The 26,930-nt window shown below is 43.3% G+C and overlaps 3 protein-coding genes across 5 annotated transcripts; 2 read left to right on the top strand and 1 right to left on the bottom strand.

The window, feature by feature from the left end:
- Positions 1-1,907: 1,907 nt before the first annotated feature.
- ascc1 (activating signal cointegrator 1 complex subunit 1) lies at positions 1,908-16,307 on the bottom strand. 2 transcript variants are annotated; one of them, XM_056297320.1, is made up of 10 exons: positions 16,046-16,307; positions 13,069-13,171; positions 12,858-12,955; positions 12,397-12,575; positions 12,148-12,281; positions 11,946-12,065; positions 11,629-11,753; positions 10,649-10,722; positions 9,813-9,957; positions 1,908-2,278 (listed from the first exon to the last, which is right to left on the bottom strand). In XM_056297320.1, exons 1-9 carry the CDS (start codon positions 16,164-16,166, stop codon positions 9,841-9,843), a joined length of 1,071 nt encoding a protein of 356 aa, XP_056153295.1. In that variant the 5' UTR covers positions 16,167-16,307; the 3' UTR covers positions 1,908-2,278; positions 9,813-9,840. The 2 variants fall into 2 exon arrangements, with proteins under 2 accessions (XP_056153295.1, XP_056153296.1); XM_056297321.1 differs by lacking the exon at positions 16,046-16,307 and adding an exon at positions 15,627-15,806.
- Positions 16,308-16,342: 35 nt separating this feature from the next.
- anapc16 (anaphase promoting complex subunit 16) lies at positions 16,343-22,666 on the top strand. Of its 2 annotated transcripts, none has more exons than XM_056297500.1 (4): positions 16,343-16,436; positions 16,675-16,824; positions 22,104-22,178; positions 22,266-22,665. In XM_056297500.1, exons 2-4 carry the CDS (start codon positions 16,683-16,685, stop codon positions 22,373-22,375), a joined length of 327 nt encoding a protein of 108 aa, XP_056153475.1. In that variant the 5' UTR covers positions 16,343-16,436; positions 16,675-16,682; the 3' UTR covers positions 22,376-22,665. The 2 variants fall into 2 exon arrangements, with proteins under 2 accessions (XP_056153475.1, XP_056153476.1); XM_056297501.1 differs by having other exon boundaries at positions 16,363-16,436; positions 16,678-16,824; positions 22,266-22,666.
- Positions 22,667-24,520: 1,854 nt separating this feature from the next.
- ddit4 (DNA-damage-inducible transcript 4) lies at positions 24,521-26,390 on the top strand. The gene is made up of 3 exons (XM_056297255.1): positions 24,521-24,659; positions 24,892-25,118; positions 25,243-26,390. Exons 2-3 carry the CDS (start codon positions 24,935-24,937, stop codon positions 25,737-25,739), a joined length of 681 nt encoding a protein of 226 aa, XP_056153230.1. The 5' UTR covers positions 24,521-24,659; positions 24,892-24,934; the 3' UTR covers positions 25,740-26,390.
- Positions 26,391-26,930: the final 540 nt, after the last annotated feature.

The raw sequence follows: 26,930 nt of genomic DNA, 5'->3' as shown, positions 1-26,930 counted from the left end.
GAGCCCCGGGGAAGTCCAACCTTGGGGGTCGTCCCGGGTCGTCCTGTGTGTGGAGTTTGCATGTTCTCCCCGTGTCTGTGTGGGTTTCCTCTGGGTGCTCCAGTTTCTTCTCACAGTCCAAAGACATGTAGGTCAGGCGAGTCGGCCAGCTAAATTGTCCCTAGGTGTGAATGTGTGTTGTGTGTGTGTGTGTGTGTGTGTGAGCCCTGTGCTGGACTGGTGGCCTGTCCAGGGTGCCTCCTGTCCAGGGTGCTGCCCAATGACTGCTGGGATAGGCTCCAGCATCCCCGCGACCCTGAGAGCAGGATAAGCAGTTTGGATAATGGATGGATGGATGGATGGATGGATGGATGGATGGATGGATGGATGGATGGATGGATTTGGTTATTTTTTCGAGTGTGTTGTTTAATTTAAGAAGGGATAGCCATCTAATTGGTCAAAGAAAGTTGAATTAGTTCATCCGGACTGATTCAACTTTCTTTGATTTTCTTACCTGGATTATTGAGCATGCATACAAACCATCTAATGGTTCTGTCATCAATGGAAATGTAATGGAAAATGCCCCAAATTGCATTGCTTATGCAACCCGCTGCCCCACTTTCCGTTGACAGTCAAGCAAGTTTCTAAATAAACAGCACAGAAGATAGCCTACATCAGGACAGACATGCCAGTAAATTCAGTCCACATCTCATCCATACACATCTAGCAAAACCTTCCAGCGTCGTGATACTTGCTGGTGCAGTCGCCGTCATTGTGACCATACTGCATGCACTTGCAAATATTTAGGGGCTGAAAGTGATTTGTAGGAAGCACAAGCATCTCGTACAGAGGGAGCAACAACCGGGATAACTGCTCAGGTCTTTATCTTGTTTGACCCATGTGCGCACATCTCAGTGGAACAAGATATGTGTGCGACGATGCAACTAAAAAAAAATAAAAACAACCCTAAAAGAACAAGCCAAACAACACTGACTGAACATCAGACACGCCGCTAGACAGGAAGACTTTTGCATGCACGCACCATCAAATGATGTTAGAGAAACGTCGCTTCCATCAATCAGATGGTGTTTTCGAGTGAGGGTGGGGAATAAAAAAACAGAGAAAATGAGTCATCCAGCCAGGCTCGTCTAAAGTCATCCTATATACATATCAGTCGTGTGAGTTGAGATGTGGAAGGGAGATTTTAATGGTGAGGGGGATTAACCAGTCATTCAGCTCCCCTTGTTGCTCCATAGGCGGAGGAGGTCGATAAAACTTATCTCTCCTGTTCACCAGGCATAATCACCTTACACACAAGGAGCCGACGGGAGGAGTGCCTCATTTGAATATCGCAACACTGTTGGAACACAGCAGAATTGCTTCTTTTTTTTTTTACATGGTTGCTTATCTAGAAATATTTGCTATGTTTAAAATTTAAATAAAGCAACTCCCAAATATGACTTGCATCTTGCAATACCAGGCACAAGCTTTGGTGTTTATCGAAGCTATGAGCATCGTCAAGTGACGGTGGCACAGTGGTTAGCGCGATCGCCTCACAGCAAGAAAGTTCTGGGTTCGAGCCCCGGGGTAGTCCAACCTTGGGAATCGTCCCGGGTCGTCTTCTGTGTGGAGTTTGCATGTTCTCCCCGTGTCTGCGTGGGTTTCCTCTGGGGTCTCCGGTTTCCTCCCACAGTCCAAACACATGTAGGTCAGGTGAATCGGCCGTATTAAATTGTCCCTAGGTGTGAATGTGTGTGTCGGCCCTGTGATGGCCCAGCGGCCTGTCCAGGGTGTCTCCCCGCCTGCCACCCAATGACTGCTGGGATAGGCTCCAGCATGACCCTGCGTAGGATAAACAGTTTGAATAATGGATGGATGCCTTTAAAAATCTTGAGGAAAAACAACTGCAAAAGGCCAAGAGTGGCAGATTTTCATGAGTAATTGTTTATTCTTGCAAGATTTACATAGACTGTTAAAGTATGACACCTTCTGTCATCAAAATAAAATACATGCATTTTTTTTTGGTCAAAAGATGTGGCAACCGCGTAGGCTGACAACGTGTTGTCGCCAGCCTTTTGAAATCACGGTTGTGTGAAAACATCAGATAATGACTTCCCACGGAAACTTTGCTGCGGCTCTCGTACACAAAGTTAAACTGAAGGCACGCCCTCCGCGGTGTTGACGATGCACAGGTGTGGACAGCATTGTGTTTCGTTTGATGGGTAAAGGTTGAACGTGGCTCCCTCGGCAGTAGGCCACACTGAACACCGTCCACCCCGCTGCCACATCCATCTGTGACCTGCAACACACGGTCATTCATTTTATTCAGTCATTTCAATTATTTATCCTAGCGGAAAAAACTAAAGCGCAGAGCACCCACAAGTGACGCACAAGTGGTTTGCAGGTTCATGCTCAAATAAGCACTGCAGAGACTGCACAACAGTGTCTATTCATTTCAGTTTCAATTATTCAGGCAGATAAGTTAGAAGCGATAATTATGTGAATATAAATGCCCACTTCCCCCCAAAAGCAAAGTTGATTTCACTACTCTCTAATCATTAATTAACATATCAGGATTGTTTTGTTTGTTAGCTCTTTGCTCCAATGTGATGGCCACAGGGCCACAAATCCACCAGCTCTTTCTCTCACACAGCGATACTGGCACCAGCTGCCACAGCAAAAAGAGGCAAATGGAAAAATATGTGACCTGAAAGTATGTTCACTGACAGTTTATCAATCAAAAGAAGTTGTTTTGATAGCGGAGCACAGAGTAAGCCTTGGCAGGAGCAATTAAATAATTAATCTCAAACGACTTACAGCTGTAAATGGAGCTGCTATTAATGTGTAGAGATTTAATTCAATTGAATTCAAACTGGGTCACACAGCTATGAAAACAGCAAAGTTAGGTGGGAGCGGTCTGACAGCAGTTTGCTCTTGCCGTGCATGTAGCTGCTATTTTGCAGTGCAGGAAGCCACAGCAGAGATGGGAGAGGGCAGAGCTCCTCTCTCACACAACAGACAGTACACAATAGACGGGAGTCAGACTCACTTTTCAATCTGACATGGTTGATTTAAATGGACGATTTAATTGAGGGGTCTCCATTATCCGGCTGATATCTACTATCGGAGAACAATTCCCGTCAGTTTCATCCCGTAGGTTGCAGAAAGATTCACTACAGTCAAGCATGAAGAGATTTCAAACTGTTCTCGTTCATAGCGGGCAACGACGAGAGATGAAAAATTAAATGGCTGATGCAGCGCTCAACATGCATGAAAAAAAGAAGAAAAAAAAAGAAATTGATTCGCTCTTTATTGGTTTCAATGTTAGCACCTCAAGGAAGCAATGCAATGCCTAACAAATCAACACGTTTCAACAGATGTGTTTACAAGGGCAATTTCGCACCGCTGCATCCCCACAGCTAAGCCAGCTGAGTATAATGTGGAAGTGTCCTCCACCTTTTCATCCCCCCTTTCCACAGAGGGCAGCACACAAAGCCAGCAGTATTCCTGGCAAGCTGCTGTTCAAACACACACGCACACGCGTATGAATGGACCCCACGGTAAACACACACTGACGGCTACAGATAGGCAACTGAATGATAAAAAGCTGCTGCGTGAAACACCTGCCGTCTGCACTGCAGACTTTGATTAGACGTTTCAAATACTCTACTGCCTTGACAGCCCGTCAGACACTTTTCATGCCCATTAGTGACGCAGTGATTAGTGTGAAATGCAAACGCCCATGCATTTCACTGTCAACTGATGAGACGCATCATACATAATCCATATATGCTGATAAAAAAAAATATTGTAAAAAAAAAAGGTAAGGTGTTACATCATACACTGATGAGCCAAAATATTATGACCACTCACAGGTGAACTGAATAACATTGATCCTCTCCAAACAAGGGCACATGTCAAAGTCTGGGTAGATTAGATGGTAAGCGAGCAATCAGTTCTCGTAGTCAAGCGTGTTGGATGCAGGAGAAATGGGCGGGAGTAAAGACCTGAGCAACTCTGACAAGGGCCAAATTGTTATGGCCAGATGACTGGGCCAGACCACCTCTGAAACAACAAGGTTTATGGGGTGCTCCCGGTCAGCAGTGGTGAGTACCTACCGACAGTGGTCTGAGGAGGGACAAACTACAAACCAGCGACAGGGTGTTGGGTGTCCAAGGCTCATGCGCGAGGGCAATGAAGGCTATCCCGTCTGGTCCAAACCGACAGGTCTACTGTAGCACAAGTCACAGAAAATGTTAATGATGGTTATGGGAGGAATGTGTCACAACACAGTGCATCACACTCTGCTGGGTATGGGGCTGCATAGCCACAGACCAGTCAGAGTGTCCATGATGACTCCTGTCCACCATCGAAAGCGCTTACAATGGGCACGCCAGCGTCAGACCTGGACCTTGGAGCAGTGTGGGAAGATGACAAGCAGGTGGAGAGAGTGTGATGCTCTGGGCAATGTTCTGCTGGGGAAACCCGGGGTCTAGCCATTCATGTGGATGTCAATTTGACACGTGCCACCTACACCCCTTGATGGCAATGGTATTCCCTGATGGCAGTGGCCTCTTTCAGTGAGATAATGCACCCTGCCACACTACAAAGATTTTTGTTCGGGAATCGTTTGAGGAACATAATGAAGTATTCAAGGTATTTCCCCTGCCTCCAAATTCTCTAGATTTCAATTCGATTGAGCATCTGTGGGATGTGCTGGACTGACAAGTCTGATCAATGGTGGCTCCACCTCGCAACTTACAGGACTTGAAGGATCTGCAGCTAATGTTTTGGTGTCAGATACCAGAGGACACCTTCAGGGGTCTTGTAGAGTCCATGCCTCTGTGGGTCGGCACTGTTTTGGCGGCACATGGATGACCAACAGCCAATTACGCAATTGGTCATAATGTTTTGGCTTATCAAAATATTTCATCACCAATCTCACTAAAATGGAAGGAATCTCTGTCTATCTGTCTGTCTGTCTGTGACGATCGGACAGACGGCGCCACACTGCCATTGCAACCCACACTGTGGTCGGAGTGGGGATTACATCTGAACGGGCACTGCACTACTGACATCCAAATTTGAAAGATTGGTCGGATCTGTGAAACTGCCGCGTTTTGCAAAAGCACCTTTCCAGCTCCTGACGGATAGATCGTTTTATGCCATCTGATGACCCTCTGAGAAAGAAAACAGTCAAATTATCCAGGTTTGTTAAGGGTACCACCTGGCACTGGCAATATCAAACAGACCTAAATAGAATTAGAGTCCTCTCTCAAGTTGTTCCCCCCCCTTAACATCCCTTCGGTGTATTTCTTAATTGGGCTCGGTTTTAAATATTCCGTGCACGTTTAAATGAACACCGCCAATGTAAGCGGCTTAAAAGGAAGGACACATGATGGGGAAAAGTTCCCTTGACCTTACAGAAGTAATTGAAAGCTTGATTTACATCATGTGTGCCCTAGTCAGTCAAAGCATGTAAATCAAACACATCCCCCCCATCTTAAAGGCCATGTCTGCTAAACATCATCTGATCCCTTATAGATCTTATAAGACATAGGCGATCCTCGAGGGCTTGATTCTAATGAGGCTACACTATTAGAAAAAAAATGCATGGTGTGGTGTTGAACATCATATTAAAAATGTATTGCAAAGCTTGACATTGATGGACTGAGACTTATTTCAAATTCACTTTAGATAAAAGGCTCGTTTTACAACGGCCATGAAATTAAATATGCAAATTGGATTTAGGCCTAAACAATACTGGGAGCTCGATACTGCAGTTGTGAGTTTCAAGACTAACCAATATGAGAAATACCACAGCTACAAAACACGACAGGCATTCTTACCTGTTGGGGGTTTTGGTGGAGGAAATCTTTTCCATTCCCCGCATTTTGGAGTAGTGGCATAAGTTTGACTTTGAAATGAAATCAAATCAAATCAAATCAATTTTATTTGTATAGCCCAATATCACAAATTACAAATTTGCCTTGCTTTCAGTCTCCACAAAATCACAGCTTCTCCCCAGACCAACCAACGCAGAAAAAAAGGTCAAAAGATTTAAAATAATTTCTTCCAAATTGGGGAATACAAATTGAATGGGCCTGTTTTCTCTTTCAACAAATCCCCCCGGCAAACATGCTCTGTGGGTAGTAAACTGGTCATCACTGGATAGAAATAGCAGACTTCATAGGACGAAAGCTAGATTAACATTACACATCTAGCCTATGGCTCATATGGTAATGCTCACACACACAAATTCGAAAAACCTGCAATAATAACTTGAACTACTTCACTTGTTAGTTGATATTCAGCTACTGCCTAATGTTTGAATCTTCAGTAGCAGGGACGGTTTCACAGGGAAAACCCATACAGGAAACGGGTCCATGGAACCACAAACGGTTAGCGTGAACTCATTTATCAGGCTTATTGAAAGGAACACATGAACATCTCGAAACCTCGAGGGTCAGCGTGGAAGTCTTCACCGCTGGAAGCAGAGCTGACTAATTAGGCTGAGAGAGATGCAGCGGGGACCCAGAAGATGTAAGTCAAGCTGTGTGTACAAGCCATCCCATGCAAACACACATGCAAAGTACACATGCAAACACAGGAGCACCATTTCGTCTATGGTCTACCCCAAACCTAATTACTATACACGAAGTTGTGGAAATGCAGAACATTAATCGGCTGTTAAAAAAAAAAAATTCTGCCGTTTTCTTAGTGAGGTCCTCTCTATGAAAAGTAGAGCAGTGTCCTTTGAATAAAAGGTGTACCATAATGTTCGGGGGCGCTACTTATTTTAGCTGCGCAGCTAAACAAACACACGGCTATCTAAAGACAACACTCCTCATCTGAAATCTAATACTGAGTAAATTCTGGCTTCACAATTCCATTATAGCTGCGCCTGACTTATGGCGCTCACATGTGTTTTGAACACATTTGTTAAACGGGACATCTGTGTCCTTAATCATGTCTCTGCCAAAAGAAACAAGACTGCAAAGTCGCATTGAATTTCATCAGCTTGCAAATGATCCTCTAGCTTGCTCTCTCTCTCTCTCTCTCTCTCTCTCTGTGATAATGAGTAGAAGAACTGGCATTTCTCCATTTCTTAGACTGCTCATTGTATCTTATGTTACTTGAGTGTAGATTATAAATGTAGCCATGGCCCTTACATACCAGCATGCACGCTCATAGGAGCCAGGCTATGGACGATTAGGTGTGCGCTCATCGCAGGTCTGCAAGATAAATTACACACTCAAGAGACAGTGCCACAATCAACGGTGTGTGTGTGTGTGGCTGGTCGGCCGAAATTTGCATACTCGCATCTAATGGCTTCTGTTCTGGGAACACGGGAAAAATCACGGCGCATAAGTATGAGATGGACAGACTGGGACGGCAGGGAGTGACAGACGAAATGTGCCCTCGGCTCCCATTGGTGTTAATTCATAGCCACTGAGTGATTGCCCTCCTGCATACCAAGCACGGGGGCAGCACCCATTGAGGGAAGGTACGACGAGGTGCTCGAGGGGAGCTGAGCAGCGTCAAGCTATGACAGCGAGACAAAAGGGTCAGTCAGTGCATCCAGTGACCGTATTCACTGTTACGGTCGACAGACATAGGCGTGAGCAAGGTTGTAGACCGTATGGGAAGGACAATGAAAATAAAGCTGCAGAGAAAAAAAAAAAAAACAACCAAGAAAACCACTGGTGCAATAAATCATGTCACCAAAGCATTAACACATTCATGAGGCTATGAGACGAAGTGAAATTGGTGATCCTTGGATATTAGTTTGCAGTGCGTGGCTGAGACTACATTTATCGAACATCTCAGTCGCCATGTTTAAAGGGCTGTAAAGCTTATTTTGTCCTGTAAAATGTGTCCCATGTGTCCTGTGCCCCTTTTTCTATATTGTTTCCTACATCCTCACGCTTTTGTCATCTGCTTTGGATTGAGCCTTATTCAAAAAAGGGAGAGCCAGACTTATGCCTCTAGCACTTTTTTTCCCCTTACAATTAATGACTAATAATTTGTTTTTGGGCGGCACGGCGGCACAGTGGTTAGCGTGGTCGCCTCACAGCAAGAAGGTCCTGGGTTCGAGCCCCGGGGTAGTCCAAGCTTGGGGGTCATTGTGGGTTGCCCTCTGTGTGGAGTTTGCATGTTCTCCCCGTGTCCAAAGACATGTAGGTCAGGTGAATTAGCTGTACTAAATTGTCCCTAGGTGTGAATGTGTGTGTGTGTCAGCCCCGTGATGGACTAGCGGCCTGTCCAGGGTGTCTTCCCGCCTGCCTCCCAATGACTGCTAGAATAGGCTCCAGCATCCTGTGACCCTACATTGGATAAGCGGTTTGGATCATGGAATGGAATTTGTTTTCCCATCAAAGGAATTCTTGCCCGTCAAGGTTAACTGTGGAGATGGTGCTTTCAGGTGGTTTCCGAGAAGTATTCAAAAAAACCTTGGTACTACTGATCTAAAAGCAGACCTGATATACAAGAAACCTCCTAAACAATGACCTCACAAGAATGGCCAGTGGATAGAAGCTAAAGCTGCATTGCCTGTGGTCCAGTTTCTTAAAGAAAATGCCATTTATCGAGCTCATACAAGACTCGTTTCGAAAATTCCCTTCCAAATGAGAAGTAGGAACATACCTTGAGCTGAACACATTGAGAGGATTGTTATCATGACAGCAACGTGAGGTTTGGACAGTTTTCAGGCTACATCTTCACAGTTCTATATGAATATTCATATATTACCTCTGCCAAGTCTAGGAGGAGCTTTGCTCTTGTTTTAACCACTGTTTTTTTTTTTGTTTTTTTTTTTGTATTTCAGTTTGTAGCCCTACAAGTATTAGCTTGTCACAGTGGAAGCAACTACTGTGAAAATCCATAAGGAGCTATTAAATTTCAGGGCTTCAAACCAGCCAGCCTGCTTAATAAACAGTACAAACAAAATATGTAACAAAAATGCATGCTTTTCAATGTACATAAATGTTGAAATATTCCCATTGTCATGAGACACCACACTGTGTGGCAATCTGCATGCAGTTGCATTTGTCTCTGCTTCATCATAGGGCACAGAATTGAATGCAACTTGATTGATTGATTGGTCTATTTTGTTGCCAATCTGCTATAAGACAGACTGATCATCTTTTGGAGAGGACAGCTATAACATCTATTTATAGCTGCTCCACAGAAGGAGATGGCCATCCAATACGTCTCTCTGTCCTAGACAACAAATGACCAAACTATGTGACCAAGTTTGTTCAGCTAAGAAAAATTCTGCTCGTCACAAAATGACACCAGCATGCATTTGGCATGATGAATTGTGAGCATTGACTCACTGATTTTGTTCACAAAATTAAGATCAGAGGTGATATAAGGGTAGTGATTTTGACAATTTTGCTTGTTTTTGTGTTTATTTTAAATTGCCTTTTCTGATACAATGTGTCTTTCTGTCTGTTGTCCGCTTTAATGATGTTTAGCTTTGCTGTCTGATATAAAAACCGAACCAATTCACTGGAGACTAACTTCTAAAAATTTCCACAAAAAAAACAAAACCAAAAACTGCACAGAGCATTTTAGAATATTTGTGAATCCATGGGCCATCTTTTTAATGAGCTTTGGTTAAAATTTTCAATTATTCAGTGCTCTGATCATTTTATTTCCAAAGATTTCATCCCCAGTGGGTTTTAAAGGATGGGGGGGAAAGTTACCAAATTATCATCTCCCTTTCAGAGAATTCTCATACTGCCATCTACTGGACATCCGCATTATTCAAACAGCTTCCAGACTGGTCTCCTAATGGAAAATTTTAAGAACATTTTCTGACGTCCTACCTGAGTTATTGCACAGCCCTGTAGCTCATCATGAAAAGCTGATGCTGCCAGCAGAGGTATAGTAACCAGTACAATCCGTTGAAAACCTCTGAGATAGTTGGACAGCATTCAGGGGGCACTCTCCAAAGTGGTAGTCACCAAAGTTCTGCAATGCAAAGCACAAACATCAACTTTAAATAACAGTTTGATGGACTATCAACCAAATATGACTACAGAAGCTTTACAGGTTTTGTTCTGTGTTAGAAGCTGATGACAGGCATCACAGTTTTCTTCGGTTCTGTTAGTCAAAGATGTGTTTCTGAAAAGTTCGCATTCTGATAAAAAAGTAGGCAAGGGCGCTCAAAAACATAGTGTTTCGATGGTTTCAAGAACTCGGTGGAACATTTGGCAGGTGACCTCGTGTTATTTTCAGTAGAAATAATTGTTTATTTTTCCACTGTGACCATAATCAGTATCATTCTCTGCATGAAGGAGAAAGTGCATTCAGGTCACCACCTCATCTCTAGTGCGTTCCTGGTGTCACATTCCTTTTCTTGTTTATTGAGAGACTAGGGAATGCAAGATTGTATTTGCATGCCAATTCCGAGGCTGTTGACAGGCACATATGCAAAAGCTAGGCCAGGAAAAAGCACATTCTGAGCTAAATTAAAAACCTCATGTGTTGACAGCTGCCGTCTTATCCCTGTCTTAGGTTTTAGGTGGAGGGCCACCAGAAGGCAGACTGATCAAAAATAACCAAGTTAATTGTTTTGCTGTTACATGCTGCAGTCTAAATTGTTGCTCCTTTTTCATTTAGCAGTGCTCTAGGTGGTTAACACGGGTGAATTTCTTCTAACCTTTAATAGGTTCCTGGCATCAAAGGCCTCTCGGTCTTTCAGAGTTTGTCTTCCTGCACCACCCCCGTCTTCAGCTAGATAAAGAAAAAACACACAAAAAAAAACCCCAATAAAAACTCAAACAGAAAACACCAGAGTAAAAGACATGCCCAAGAACATGATGGAACACAAAACAATAAACAAAATGGCCACTAGCAGATATCTGCGAAAAAAAGTCCAGCCAAGATTAGTGGCATATCTCCTCACCAAATAAACATGTTTACTTGCCACTGTTTAGAGAGCTGTGGGCAAAGCCAGAGTCAGGATAATTTCATTGGTGAAACAAAGACCACAATATATTTTCATGAAGTCAACAGGAACTGAGTTAACAACAAAAAGAAGAAGCAACTACATTTGAAGCCCTTGTTCACACTGGTAAACACCATTGACCCTTCCTCTGTTTTGTGGTGTGCTGTTGGGCACCATACTGTCAACTCATGTTTGAGAACGAGGACTGGACTTGATCCATGGCTAAAATGAATGAAGCCATTGTCCGAGTGGCTGGAAAACACACGCTGTCCTGTACACGTAAACATAGCTGTGGCCAAATACAGGAAGACTGCTGCCAGGTGGCTCTCTTCTAGAGTGTGTTTTTGTATTGTTCAGAATTCAGCTTTTTCATCATTGCTGTTTCAAGCCAGGCCATAAGATAATAACAGGACACTGGAAAATAGATTTAGTGGCTCAACTTCTTCGGAGTGATCAAAGATGATCACATTTTGCTTTTCTTTTTTTTTTTCTTCCAAAATATGCAGCACAAGAGCTACTGCATAGTCAAGGCTCAGTGTTTTCGGTTTTTATTTTTCAGCGAAAAAGTCTGGGAATTTATCGGTGTTTAAACCGATCTTCTCCTTTTAAAAAATCCAGGTATTTTTCGGTGAAAATGCTGAGCCTTGTGCATAGTTTAGTATTAGCTGAACAGCTTTAAATGTCTGTGGTACCTGTGGAATCCTTTCTGAACACAGTGTTCATCACGGTGCCATGCAGCTTCACTTTGTCCCATTCCCTGACCATCAAACCTGCAGAAACAAAGTGCTCTACCAGTCGGTCCGCAATCATCTGCAGCCTATTGAACAGATAAGATCACAGGTGGCATCTCAATTTAAACAGTACAGCTTATTAATGAGATTAAAAAAAAAAAAAAACGGCACGCAGTAAGGTTGATGAAACTTCAGTAAGCCTGAGAAAGTGAAGTACTGCTGTGTAAAGTAATTCCATAATTCAAAATAAGGGCTATTGTCAAGCAGAGCACACTTACTTGTCAGAGCCATCTTTCACATTGACCTTGGCGTACAAGACATCCACCATGGCAGGGTCATCATTCATGTACTCAATACCTGAAACCTCCAAGGGTAGTGGTTTTCCTTCTGTGATGTCCCTAATTGCAGAGAGTGCAGAGGAGACAGGTCGACAACACAATATACCAAACTTGAAACAAAGCCTATTCATTAGAGACCTACCTGAGGAAGTTTTGACACTCAAGGAGTTGTTCACACGCTTTGGTCACTTCCATGTCATTTAGTAGGGCTAAGGTGCCCACTGTCAGATGAAGCTTAGCAGGGTTTTGAAAGATGCTTTCATCTATCCCATGGTCCTGTGTAACAAGTAAGACCCAATGTGGGGTTTTTTTTCCGTTTTAGATTATGTAAAACAAAAACAATACAGTTGCAGCCCTCATTCTTACCACACATTGTTCTCTTTTCTCTTACCTGTGAACACTGTTCAAGGACCTCATTTTTAAATCTCACGAATCCCTCTTGAATTTTCGGATCATTCAGAGCAAATGACAGAAAGTGGGTGAAAGGCTGTTTCCTCCTGAAACTCTCAATCAAGAGTTCAACACGCGTGACCGCAGAAGACACTGCAGCCATTCGAGGACCTGTAATAACTGTCAGATGAAAGAAGAAAGTTGAGGGCAAATTCTCGGTATTGCAATGTGTGTGAGATATCTGACCCAGGCCCTTCCTTTTGCGTACAAATAACACAGGTTTAAATCTATTTATTACGTGGGATGCATACGCCAAAAAGTGTGAACTTGTATTGATTGTATGCTCAGGAAAGAGCCTGGGTTGGAGACATCCCTGATTAGAAGACCTCCACTTTGTTCAGATTTGCTCCAAATCTTAAGAGAAATTTTGAACATTAACAGTTTTAGAGTCTAAACCCTCACCAATCTGACCCTCCACGCCTTGTTTTGGAACGCTGATCGATGTCTTTGTGTCTGCCTCTACACGTTTGCGAGTCTCTCCTTTCTTCCCAATGATGTATCTGTAACAAAGACACAAAACAACACACTTTTCTTGCTGTTAAGACAAAATCTCTGTCACATATTAACCTAAGCAAGACAAGTATCAGATGTGTACATTTTATCTATAACTCACTTGTAAAGGACACTTGGGACATCAATGGCACAGCGGAATCCTTTGTCATTTTGTTCAATGCAGTGGCTATCACAGACCTCTTCGGCTGTAAATTCTTGACTTTCTGTATAGTTTTGTCAAGCACAAACATACTGTCAGTGTGATATTTATCGCTGTCGTATATAGACTACACCTCATATACATGATTGTGTGCTGGCTGAAGCTGAAATGGGATGGACATATATGAAGGTGAGATGGTTATAGCTTTCCTTCGTAGTTTGTTACTTGTTGTAATACACACATATTCAACATCGCTTAAATTTTACATCATACAGGCCTATTGTTTGTATGGTATTTTTATATATATATTTTTTTTTTTGCCCTACACCCGCTGTCTTTGTCTTTTGTATTGGTTGTGGCTGTTATCTAAAATCTACTACTACTATTACTACTTTTAGCCGCTCCCGTTAGGGGTCACCACAGCAGATCATCCGTTTTCATCTCTTCCTGTCCTCTGCATCCTCCTCTGTCACGCCAGCCACCTGCATGTCCTCCCTCACCACATCCATAAACCTCCTCTTTGGCCTTCCTCTTTTCCTCTTGCCTAGCAGCTCCATATTCAGCATCCTTCTCCCAATATATTCAGCATCTCTCCTCCGCACATATCCAAACCATCTCAATCTTGCCTCTCTTGCTTTGTCTCCAACCTGAGCTGTCCCTCCAATATGCTTGATCCTAATCCTGTCCTTCTTCGTCACTCCCAACGAAAATCTTAGCATTTTCAACTCTGCAACCTCCAGCTCCGCCTCCTGTCTTTTGGTCAGTGCCACTGTCTCCAAACCATACAACATAGCTGGTCTCACTACAATCTTGTAAACCTTCCCTGTAACTCTTGCTGGTACCCTTCTGTCGCAAATCACTCCTGACACTCTTCTCCACCCACTCCACCCTGCCTGCACGCTCTTCTTCACCTCTCTTCAGCACTCCCCATTACTTTGAACAGTTGACCCCAAGTATTTAAACTCATCCACCTTCATCACCTCTACTCCTTGCATCCTCACTATTCCGGTGCCCTCCCTCTCATTCATGCATATGCATTGTTTTACTCCTACTGACTTTCATTCCTCTTCTATCCAGTGCATACCTCCACCTCTTCAGGCTCTCCTCAACCTGCTTGAGTCCCTACTCTCGCTACAGATCACAATGTGATCTGCGAACATCATAGTCCACAGAGACTCCTGCCTGATCTTGCCCATCAACCTGTCCATCATCACTATTGCAAACAAGAAAGGGCTCAGAGCCGATCCTTGATGTAATCCCACCTCCACCTTGAACCCATTGGTCATTCCTACCACACACCTCACCACTGTCACCCTGCCCTCATACATATCCTGCACCACTCTTACATACTTCTCTACCACTCAACCCTGTCATATGTTTTCTCTAAATCTACAAAGACACAATGTAACTCCTCCTGGCCTTCTCTATACTTCTCCATTAAAATTCTCAAAGCACACATCACATCTGTGGTGCTCTTTCGTGGGATGAAACCATACTGCTGCTCGCTAATCGTCACCTCTCCTCTTAACCTAGCTTCCACTTCTCTTTCCCATATCTTCATGCTGTGGCTGATCAACTTTATGCTACTGTAATTACTACTTCCCTCCTCAAAAGCTGACATCGACTCCGAGGTCACCATCGTCTGAGTTGTGCCAGTGGTGCTTACACCAGACTCAGGACAAGAGTCTTTGAAGACAGGCCCAAACAAAACCCCTGGTCTGCAGAGCTGTTGTTCTCCCAGCCCCTGCTGTATGGAGCAGAGTCATGGACCACCTATACAGCAGGCACCTGAGAGCCCTGGAAAAATACCACCAATGATCCTTATGAAAAATACTAAAGATCAGCTGGAAGGACAGACGTACTAACATCAGCATTCTAGAAGAAACCAACATGACTAGCATCACCACCACAATAATTCAGCACCAACTCCGATGGACAGGCCATGTCATCTGCATGCCCAACGCACGTCTCCCCAAACAGATCCTGTACTCCCACCTGAAGGAAGGTCAGTGAACTCCCAGCAGGCAAAAGAAATGTTTCAAGGACAATATGAAGACCAGTCTGAAGAAATTCAACATCACATTGAGCAACTGGAAATATATTCCACTGGCTAGGCGCTCCTGGAAGAAATCCATTCAGGGAGGAGCTGCACATCATGAAATGGAACTCCACTGTGCCACGGAGAAAAAGCAACAGCACCGCAAGGAGAGCGAAAAAGGCTCAACCATCACCACTTTGCCCTGCCCACACTGCACCAAAGTGTGTGGATCAGCCTCTACAGCCATCTGAAGACCCACAAGTAGACAACCCAGCCATACTCACTTCAAGTGACCCCGATAATGATAACAGCTCTGCATATCACCCTTATTTTTGAAAATCGGTACCAGTATACTTCCACGCCACTCCTCAGGCATCCTCTCACTTTCCAAGATTGTGTTAAACAGTCTAGTTAAAGACTCCACTGCCATCTCTCCTAAACATCTCCACATATCCACAAGTATGTCATCTGGACCAATCACCTTTCCACTCTTCATCCTCTTCACAGCTGCCCCTCACTTCCTCCTTGCTCATCCACCGCACTTTCTGATTCACCCTTCACCATTCATTCAACCTTCTCTCTCATTTTCTTCATTCATCAGGCCCTCAAAGTACTCCTTCCACCTTCTCAACACCCTCTCGTCGCTTGTCAGCACATTTCCATCGCTGTCATTGATCACCCTAATCTACCGCACATCCCTCCCAGCTCGGTCCCTCTGTCTAGCCAACGGGTAGAAGTCCTTTTCTCCTTAGTGTCAAACCTCTTATACAACTCACCACCATACGCCCTTTCCTTTGCCGTCGCCACCTCTCTTTTCGCCAATTTACTGTTACCTAAAATAATAGATCTGAAGGCAATTTGTTATCACACAAGCTTGCGGGTCAGCGTTAACCAATCTACCTGGTGCCCCAAAGTACGAAAAGTCTTCTTCGTCTTCATCTTCATAGTGTTTTTCTTTAATGGCATTTCGCCTATATATTCTCCCATTTATATTTAGGAGAGCTGGACGTAACACTTCCATAATGTTATCGATACAAATCTAAATAAGGTGAGATGGATAGGAAGAAAGGCGTAAGGCAGCCCAAATTCTAAATTCGCTCAAATGCAGCCGACTTTCGGTGTTTTGTTTTGCGATACACGTCCTGACGTTGGGAGCCGGACATGTTAATTTACGGCAACAGATTCCTTTGAACGTAAACTGTTTAAAATGTCGTAAATCTGCACCGACAAAGCGAGATAAACAACAGCGCCCGCTTGGCAGAACTGAAAACATTGGCGAAAATTCGGTGCTGTAAGTTGTGGTTCGAGAAAATAGATCGACATACACTGATGCAATCGATTTGATGGTCACTTTAATGTTTGAAAGTTTTACCTTAACACTTCTGTCAGATACATTTCCTGTTAGCAATAACTGTTAGCTTGCTGTTATCTGGCTAAGCTAGCGTTAGCCTCTTTAGCCAAGAACTTGCTCAAAACCTTATGCACGCACATTGTAAAGTCGGTGGTGACCGGCTGTGATTTAACTTTAGCAGACGGCATGGCCGCGTCCTCGTCATCCTCCTCTGCGGGAGGTGTCAGCGGGAGCTCGGTGACCGGGTCTGGGTTCAGTGCCTCGGAGCTCATCCCCCCTCGAAAAGTCCTTTATACATATCCAAAAGGTGCAGGGGAGATGATGGAGGGTAAGTGTTAATGACTCTCCCTCTCTTCCTCTCGTCTCTCAGTGCCAAATCGTCATTTACGTTCACTCATTTGGCAAACGCTTTTACCCAAAGCAATTTACAGTAGTCAGCAATCAGCTGAGAAATGTGAACGTTACAAACCAGTATCGGGCAGCGGTAGATATTAATCATACCATAGTCTTAACAACGAGTATGCATTTGCTGTATAGTAGTCATAGCCAAGAATGCATCTCATGTCATGTCAGGTCTTTTTGTGTAAATGTGCTGTGTAGATCCTCAATAAGCGGTGAATTGGAGAATTAAAATACAAATATTTACACTACTATATATTAGTTATAATGGGGAAAATCATCACCATCTACTACTACTACTACTTTCGGCTGCTCCCGTTAGGGGTCGCCACAGCGGATCATCCGTTTCCATTTCTTCCTGTCTCCTGCGTCTTCCTCTGTCACACCAGCCACCTGCATGTCTTCCCTCACCACATCCATAAACCTCCTCTTTGGCCTTCCTCTTCTCCTCTTCCCTGGCAGCTCCATATTTAGCATCCTTCTCCCAATATACTCAGCATAAAATGTCAAATACAGGTGGCGGTGGGCACAAATGCTGACACTGATCATCATGGTGTCGAAGTAACTAAGGACAATGGTAATGGCCGACGCCGACAGTAGTTTTTGATGCTTGATATTCTAACTGCAAAGTTTCCATTCATGCTTGGACACCATTTTACGACTTAAGGTAGGCCTGGAAGAGGAACATTTTAGGTCTTTCTTGAAAGAAGAAAGCAGTCAGTCGCCGATGGAAACTGGGAGATCGTTTCATCACCATCTTTGGGCCAAGTAATAGAAAAGTCTGCACCCAGAGCTTATTGCTTTTGCAGCTGGCACAGATAGTAACTTACCAGAGGTAGTGCAAAGACATTTGTTGAGATCTTTTTTCTTTTTTTACTTGATTGGATAACGGATAGTGAAGTGGTAAATAGGAAACAAGGGGAGAGAGATGGGTATGACATGCAACAAAGGTCACTGGCAGGAATCGAACCAGGGTCAGTATTGTTATGTGGCATGCGCTGTAACCATTCGGCCACCAGGGCGCCCCATGTGTAGTCTTTATTCTTATGGGACTCAACTAGGGCTGGAAAATAATTCGGTGTAATTGTTTTATCTTTGAATGATGTTGTATCTGGATGAAATTCGGATATTTACATATTGTGTTACATACTTTTGTTGTCTAAAATAATAAGAATTGATTGAACAAAATTGATCACAAAATGAGGTCAAAAATATTTGAGGGAGTATTATTTGAAAATTAGTTTTGGTTTGATATTTTACCTTACATTGCCAGACATTTAAATGTGTTGAATCTCAGTTGGATTCATAAACATATTATTTTTGTATATGTAAGCAGATATTTTGATAAGTGATATGTCGATATTGTGTAAAATTCACTTTATCATATTTTCCATATCACTCAGTAATAGCCTAGACATTTTTACAATATTCTGCCCATGCAAACATATCTCTCCCCCCACCTTTTCTCCCCAAGTGTATCCGGCCAATTGCCTCACTCTTCTGAGCCGTCCTGGTCGCTGCTCCACTCCCTCTGCTGATCCGGGGAGGGCTGCAGACTACCACATGCCTCCTCCGATACATGTGGAGTCCCAGCTGCTTCTTTTCACTTGACAGTGAGGAGTTTCGCCAGGGGGACGTAGCGCGTGGGAGGATCACGCTATTCCCCCAGCCCCCCCCCCCGAGTAGACTCCCCGACCGATCAGAGGAGGCACTAGTGCAGCGACCAGGACACATACCCACATCCAGCTTCTCACTCGCAGACATGGCCAATTGTGTCTGTAGGAACACCTGACCAAGCCGGAGGTAACATGGAGATGCAAACTAGTGATCCCCATGTTGGTAGGCAACAGAATAGACCGTTACGCTACCCAGACGCTCATGTACACATCTTAATTGGAAAGCAGTGGGTCATGTATTGAAAGGGGTTCTATTGGATTACAACTAGGCCCTAATTATTTCATCAATGCGGCAGCATCAAGCTTGTGTCCCAATTGCATTAACTAATCTCCTATATTCTATCCCAAGACTGGTTGTGTGGGTTTGTATCTATGTTGAACTTTTTAATGGTCACAGTGACATTGACAAAATTTGCTTGACCCAATTCCAATTGTGTGCTGCAGCACTTAGGCACTAGTCCACTTTTTTGCCCATTGAGTCATAACTCCTACCAAGGGTTCCAGGGTGTGACCAAAAATATGTCAAATGCGACTAAACATTTTCATTGGTCGCAGCAGTGCGCCTGAAATTTAGCAGGTCTGTGTGTGTGTGTGCATGTGTGTAGCATTATTTTTTTCCCCATTAGCATTCTGCGAAGACATCATAATGCATCCTACTCTGCCTCTGTTTGGTTCTGACCCTGATATTCTTACCCTGAAGGGTAAGAATATACTCTTGAGCGGATATGTACACGGACAGCTGCGGACACCACAGACGCATAATAGTTCTGTTTATACTACTTTTTGGAGTCCGCTTGGAGGACGCGTTCCACACATGCGCAGTAGATTGGCGTTGACGTATTCTGTGGCGTCTGATGCGTTTCCACGAATGCGCACAAAACATTCCCACCTGCTGCACCACTGCTTTACAGTGTTACAATTTCAGGATGCTTTTATCCAAAGCGACGTACATCTGAGAGTTAATACAACACAAGCAAGGATCTTGTCAGGAGACAATGCAAGTGCCAAAAAACCAGGTTCAAGACCGATAGGACATGGGTGTCAAAAGGCAGTGCATAGAAGTTATTTTTTTTGTGCATTTTTATTACAACCATCAGGTATTTCCTTGCCTTCACAAATTGGTCTCCACTTCTGCTGACCCACACTTTCTTATTTTCCCAAACTCTGGGCAATTTCCCTCCACAAATTGGTACACATTTGATTTGTCTTTGTTGTATTGTTTTAAAGATGAAATGTAGAGATGCAGGTAGCGACGGACCTATCCACACAGCCTCTCTTCAAATTCATTAAACATTTTCAGAAAATCTGGCCTGCACACGGACAGCTGGGTGCGGACATCCTTTTTTTTTTTTGACCCCCCCCCTTTTTTTTTTTCCTCACCAATTGTATTTGGCCAATTACCCCACTCTTCCAAGCCATCCTGGTCGCTGCCACACCCCTTCTGCCGATCCGGGGAGGGCTGCAGACTACCACATGCCTCCTCCGATACATGTGGAGTCACCAGCCGCTTCTTTTCACCTGACAGTGAGGAGTTTCACCAGGGGGGCGTAGTGCGTGGCAGGATCACGCTATTCCCCCCCAGTCCCCCCCCCCCGAACAGGCACCCTGACTGACCAGAGGAGGTGCTTGTGTAGCGACAAGGACACAAAGACACGTCCAATTGTGTCTGTAGGGACACCCGACCGAGCCGGAGGTAACACAGGGATTCTGATTTTTTTTAGATTTTTAACAAAACTTTATTTAAATCCAATTCAGGAGAACATTACAAAGAGAACAAAGGTGTGTGTATATATATATAAATTACAATACAGCTGGGGACAGTGGGGAAAAAACAAAAAAGAATTCAATACATATATTCAAGTCATCATTTATTTTCAAAGTCTTAATGGCTTTTTTGTTTTTTTCATTTTGCAAAGGTTCGCTGGGTGCGGACATCCGCGAGCTTTACGTCATATTGACCCTAGCGGACCCTCGGGGAAGCAGAAAGTATAATACCGATTTAACCATCTCACTTCTCAAGCCGTTTATCCGAATTCGGGTCGAAAGATGCTAGATCCTATCCCAGCAGTCATTGGGCGGCAGACGGGGAGACACCCTGGACAGGCCGCCAGGCCATCACAGGGCCGACACATTCACACCTAGGGACAATTTAGTAAGGCCGATTCATCTGACCTACATGTCTTTATATGTCTCGCTTCTCAAGCCTAAACTTAACCAGCCTAACCAACGAAGGCGACAAGTACTAGCCGATCAGAGGTTGAGTAGGGCGGGTCTTTGTAGAATGTGGGTGGGGGGGGGGGAAACGGCATGTGTGTATGTGTGAGACCGCGCCCTGTACTCCTCCTCGAGTGACATCACAACCTTAAGAAAACATATTTTATAAGGACCCAGGAGCTGCGCGCACTTTTGTTTGAGTTATCTGAGTTCAAAGTTTGTTAAGCACTTTAAACATCAGCACTTTTTTACACAATTGAGTTTATCGTGATTTCTTGTTGTGTGCTGTGATTTAGATGAGGAAAAACATGTATCTGCACCTTTATTCCTGTTTATAATCATTTACATAATGTGTTAAGAAATTAGCAATGTGTAGGGAAACTGACAAAATAGGTAAGACTTAAAATGTATTATTGCAGTGCCAAAAGGTACGGTGAAAATTTTTGGTTGCACCTAAATTATGTGCTGGTGCGCCTAAATGAAAAAGTTAGGCACACCAGTGCAACAAATGCAAAAAGTTAATCTGGAGCCCTGCCTACACCAAAGGCTTAGTTTGAGAGAGCCAAGACCCACTTCAGAATCAGAATCATGTTTATTGGCCATGTAGGTTTGCACACACATGGAATTTGACTCCGGTTTCGTGGCTCTCTCAGTGTACTTAACATGGAATAACAACACTACAACACAACAATCTTCAGATATATACACAAGGATTGACTTGTGCAGGCGAAATAAGAGGTGATAAAGTGCAGGGGCCCAGAGAATATATCAGAGATGCTGAAATAGATGTTAGCAGGTTATTTACATACATGCCTGAGGTAGATGGACATGACAGAGCGTACCAGTAGTACAGTATATACAAAATGGTTGGATTTACTGACAGTGTTAAGCATTCATTTGAATGACAGCCCGTGGAAAGACACTGACCCATATGACTTTCTCTCTGCGTCGTTGCCTGTGTAGCTGCACTAATTAATGTGCTCGGTAAAAAATGGGGTGTATTTCAAGGTTAAAGACAACATAATGTTCAAAAGGATAGCAATGAGGCCAAGGGTTTGTTCCTCTATTTTATTTTTGTCTTACGTCTACTATTTCAGGCCTCTGGCTGGCTGGTTTAAATCACTTTAAAAATGACATTTTAAAATTTGCATAATATTTAACCCTTAGGTCTACTTCTGCAGTAGGTGGACACCCCATGTTGATATTTGAACATTAAAGGCCTGGTTTATATGTCGGTTTTTTTTTGGACTGTCATGTGTTTCAGTGAAATCTTCAGATACTAATGTTCAGTGTTGTAACATGTAACTCTGTCTTTCAGATGGCTCTGACAGATTTTTATGTGAATCTGTATTCAGCTACCAAGTTGCATCAACACTGAAACAGGTGAAGCATGGTAAGTATTTCGCAGGAAATGTGCCTTTTGAAAATGTTTCAAAATAAACAGCACCCTGACTCGCTAACTTGTTTTGCATTCTCCTAGATCAACAGGTATCGCGAATGGAGAAACTGGCAAGTTTGGTTGAAGAGCTGGAAGCAGATGAGTGGCGGTATAAACCAATTGAGCAACTACTGGGATTTACACCATCATGAATAAAGACCTTATTGTTATCTTTGGCTGACATTTCAGCCACATAAACTGCTTAGCATGGGAAAATGATGCAAATATTTTCCACTCAAAAGTTCTATTCTGCTTTAATTTCATCTCCAGACGTGGGAAATAAATATATCAGCAGATATTGAATGCAAGTTTTTGTATTTTATCTCTGATTTTATATTGTATGTGCATAGTTCTTTTTTTTGTATCAAATTATTTTGACCTTATGCCTTCATACCTGAATAAACCATGTACCTGTCAACAAAGCCGGTATATTACACTTTTTATTAACTGATTCAAGTATTGTGACAGGTTATTGCCAGTAGGCTATACGCGGGTAGATTTGAGGGTATGCATGCCTCACTGACAGTATTTTTTTTCCAATTAACTTTGTTCGCTTGTCAGGTGTAATACTAGGTCAGATATCGAGGGCAACTGCATATGTCCCATACATTGAAGCATTTTTTTTCTCCATACAGCTGCACTGTCACTCAAAAACCACAAGCATGGCATAGACACTAACACTAACAACACTTGGGAGCACGACAGAGAGCCAGTAAATGAAATCCAACTTGACCGTAGCCCACTTTATTCATGTAACATGAGGTTGGGTGTTGGAGAAATTGCTAATCCTTTTTACATTGTCCCATGTCTGATATGTCTGTGGGGAACAAGTCTCGCAGTTGCTTGAACAGGCTGATTCTTAGTGAAGCTTAGCTCTTACAGCAAATCTGTCTAAAGGGGTCTTTGTTGGGTGTCAGCGTATGCAGTAGTGAGGGAAGGTGCTGCGCATATTGTGTTGGTCGGTGAATGAATGTGCTCATGCAAAAGAGGAGCGGGGGATATGCACAGAGTGTACTTGTCCTGGGCTTGATTGTTTTGAATTTCATACAGGGAGGTCACAGATCCTTCAGGGCACGCCTTGAGCTTGGACCCTACGTTCTTTTTTCCTTCTTCTTCTGCTGTTCCAAAGTTCTTTTCACACCACACCTAAAAAGACCACACACACACACAAACACAAAAAAAACCTTTTTCTGCACCAGCATTGTTTACTTCACATCTCTGCAAAGTTCAGTCGTTGACTTCACATCTCTGAAAAGGTTTGAAAGTGAGTTTTATTCTTTGCAAAAAAAGCGAAAAAGGACGCAATAGTTAACTTATAGATTTGTCGGTGACCCGCGTTCATCACGATAGAGCCACACAGAACATTTTGTGCCGTCACGTGTTTATTGTCTTTCAGTTCCTTCATGTGATGGAGTACAGTTCATCCCACTCCCCCTCACGTGTTGTTGCACCGCATATATTTGGCCGCTTCCCAACACGTTCTCTACGAACAAACTCAGAGAGAGTACAGCACAGCTCAGGCCTGCACGTCGACGAGGAAATGCATCGGCAGTATTAAGATTTCTCCACGACTATGTCCTGAATTTCATCGTAAAATATATGAAACAACCCACCGTAACTTATCGAATCGGCTACTAGCGGTTATCTTTTTTTAAATCACTCTCAGATCAGTTGGTTTTCTGTGCTTTGCAATTATTCTGCAGACAGTGTCTGCACAATGGGGTGAATCTTCCAATATTAATGATGCACGCTAGGGGTTTAAACGTCTTGTACTTAATGCACCACATATGAAGCAACTTAGCTTCGTTGAGGTTTGCAAAAAAATTTGCTTTTTTTTTCGTTTTGAAAAGTTTTATTTGCACTCGTCGTTGTATGGTGCAATAGCCGACTGGGTGTTTGGATCGCTGTACCACACTGACAGATCAGAAATCTGATGTAATGCAAGAGAAAAACAGATGACGTAATGTGTACTGCAACGCCGAACCAGCTCTGCTTTGCGCACATGGGCTTTCTGCCCCGATGGTGTTATTCTCCGGTTGGCCGTATGCATTTTTTTTTTCTTTCTCTCAAAATAAAATAAAACAACGAGTACCTGACATGTCTGGACAGGTTCCTGTAGATTTCCATAACGCTCGAGTCCATTATTTACCCCAACCCCCTTTTCGTTTTTTTTCTTTCTTTTCTTCTTCTGGCATGTTACCAGGCAAGATATAGCTCCGTTGACGTGCCTCTCATTTCGATTGGCTGACCGATGAGAAATAGGCGTGTCCTAACCGAGGCCGTATATAAACATTGTTGCACGTAATGCTGCAGAGCCGATGGGTGAAAGACAGCAACAGGGGAAGACCGGTCCTCACCAATGGTCTTTTTCAACAAACAACAAAACTACCAACTCAGATTCATCCTCGACGACAGATCCCGGCCTTAAAAACTGCTGTAAGTACTGCGCAAATACCAACTTTCCAAGTTGTAAAAAAAATACAAATCATTAGGTAGCTGCCAAACGACAATCTTTTGTTCAAGTTTTTACCTTGTCAGTTTCCAGAAAATATGCCATTTGATACATGCAACCCTGCATTTTTGTGTATTTAGTTGATATTCTTCATGCTTTCTATGCAGTTATTTGTCTAGAGTTGCAGTCTTCATCTTTTGTTGTTTTCCAAAACAGAGCCGACCACGAAGCAGCTGATAAAGAAAGCAAGAGGACAAGCATGCCCACTCTCCCTGAAGCTGGTGATATGGGCAGTTTACCCCCCTCTCCAGTGGACGGCTCTCTGAGGAGGCTGTCCTGGGGCAAACTGGTGCAGAGATTGACTGATTTCAGTGCAGGAGTAAACAGCAGCAGCATCGAGTCCAGCTCTAACAATGGCAGTAGGAGTGATCTCTCCGAGTCAGGTAAACCATATTAAGGACAATGAAATCTCCAGTGCAACTGGAGTGAATCAGCAGAGGTGACTTCATTTGTTTTTGAACTGAATGCATGATGCATAGTATTTATTGTACTGTTCGTTCTTGCCAGGGTCAGATGTCTCAAGCGATGTCTCCCCGTCGGAGTACCTCTTCTACGATCCAATGGAGGAGACCATATTAAAAGAGGTGGTGGATCTCATTGCCCGGAGCCTGAGGGAAGCGAAGGAGTCAGGTTGCGCTTTGAAATGTACGAAACTTCTCATCCCGGAGAAACTTCTGGAGCACATAGGACGTGAACTCCTTCATCTGGCAGCCAGTGAGCCCTGTGGCTTAAGAGGGGCCCTTATTGACCTCTGCGTGGAGCAAGGGGCCCTTTGCGAGAGTTTGGAGCAGATCTCTGTGGACCCTTACCTCGTCCCTACCTTTCAGCTCACGCTGGTGTTAAGGATAGAGTCCAGCGGACTGTGGCCCAAAATCCAAGAACTGTTTAGCTCCAAGTCCCCATCCACTCCAGTCGTGAGAACGGCCGTTCGACTCAGCACTGGCTTTAGAGTAATCAAGAAAAAACTGTACAGTTCAGAAGAATCTGTCATTGAAGAATGCTGAGAGTTTTAAGAGACATGCTTCAAGGGACTGGTCTTTCAGCATTATATTGTAAACCATCTAAAATGCCCATTTAAGCTTACTAAAGGACCTTATTGTAATAAAGTGTACGTTGCCTTCTTACCTGTAAGAATGGATTTGTAACAATTATGTACCCTCTTTGCTACTGTAAGGGAGCCACAAATCACAGTATTTGGATCAAACAGTGCTGAAAACATTCTGCTTCTCATCATCATGCAGTTAAAACAAATATAAACCACTGTATCTGATAAATAGGCATTTTTCAAGTATTAATTTGAATGTGTACCTCAGTTTCTATTGAAACCATACAATGGCAGCTAGTTATATGGTAATGTAATCATTTGATTGTCATCGAGACCATTGCTATCCTTCTCTTGTTCTTTCCGTTTCACACAGCAAGTATTTGTACACGAAGGAGGACCATTAGGGGCCTTAGCGACTGCTTGGAGTTAAGTGCAAAGGTTACAGTACTTGCTTTAATGCAAGCAGAAATCTAATGTAACCCGATTCTTTTTCCAGTGTAGACACGTCCATGTCCAGCTCTCAGTTATTTATTTGATATTCAAATATTCACAGCATTGCACCGTTTTTGTACTTTCCATGTTTTCAAAATAAATTATTTTTTACAAATGACCCTTTGTTTATTCATTTCTTAAGGCCTGTCAGAGCCGGCTTTTGCACTTTTCCTGTCTTTACAAGTGAGTGTCCCAAGTCAAACGATCCTATGCAGTTTCAGAAAAGCAGTAATAATACATTTTAAACTTTCCTCATCTTAGGGTTTAGAAATTGTTCCGAGAATCTTGATATATTTGGACTACTGTTCACCCCTGAAACATGACTCGGCATTGTGACACAGTTTTGTAGAGGCATGATCTGCAGCTATATCCGTGTCAAAAGCCAGTGTCAGGTCAACATCAGCATATGCTATATTCAGTGTTGGCCAAAACTTTCAATATCTAGTAAAAAAACAAAAACAAAATGGGGTCTTTGGGGTAATCTCTGGGATTCTTTGCTGTAACATGAGTACAATTCCCACAAGTCTAGACACCTGAATGTGTCAGAGATTCATCATCTCCTGTCTAACGTAGCCATATAGACAAGATTCCTGAAGAAATTCGATGCTGCAGTTGCAGCTGGGCTCCATGCCGTCCAATAGAAAACGCTTAAACATGA

This window comes from Lampris incognitus, chromosome 17 (assembly GCF_029633865.1).
Source record: "Lampris incognitus isolate fLamInc1 chromosome 17, fLamInc1.hap2, whole genome shotgun sequence".
NCBI lineage: Eukaryota > Metazoa > Chordata > Actinopteri > Lampriformes > Lampridae > Lampris > Lampris incognitus.
Note: the sequence above shows the minus strand (reverse complement) of the source record. Positions and strands in the feature narration are given on the sequence as shown.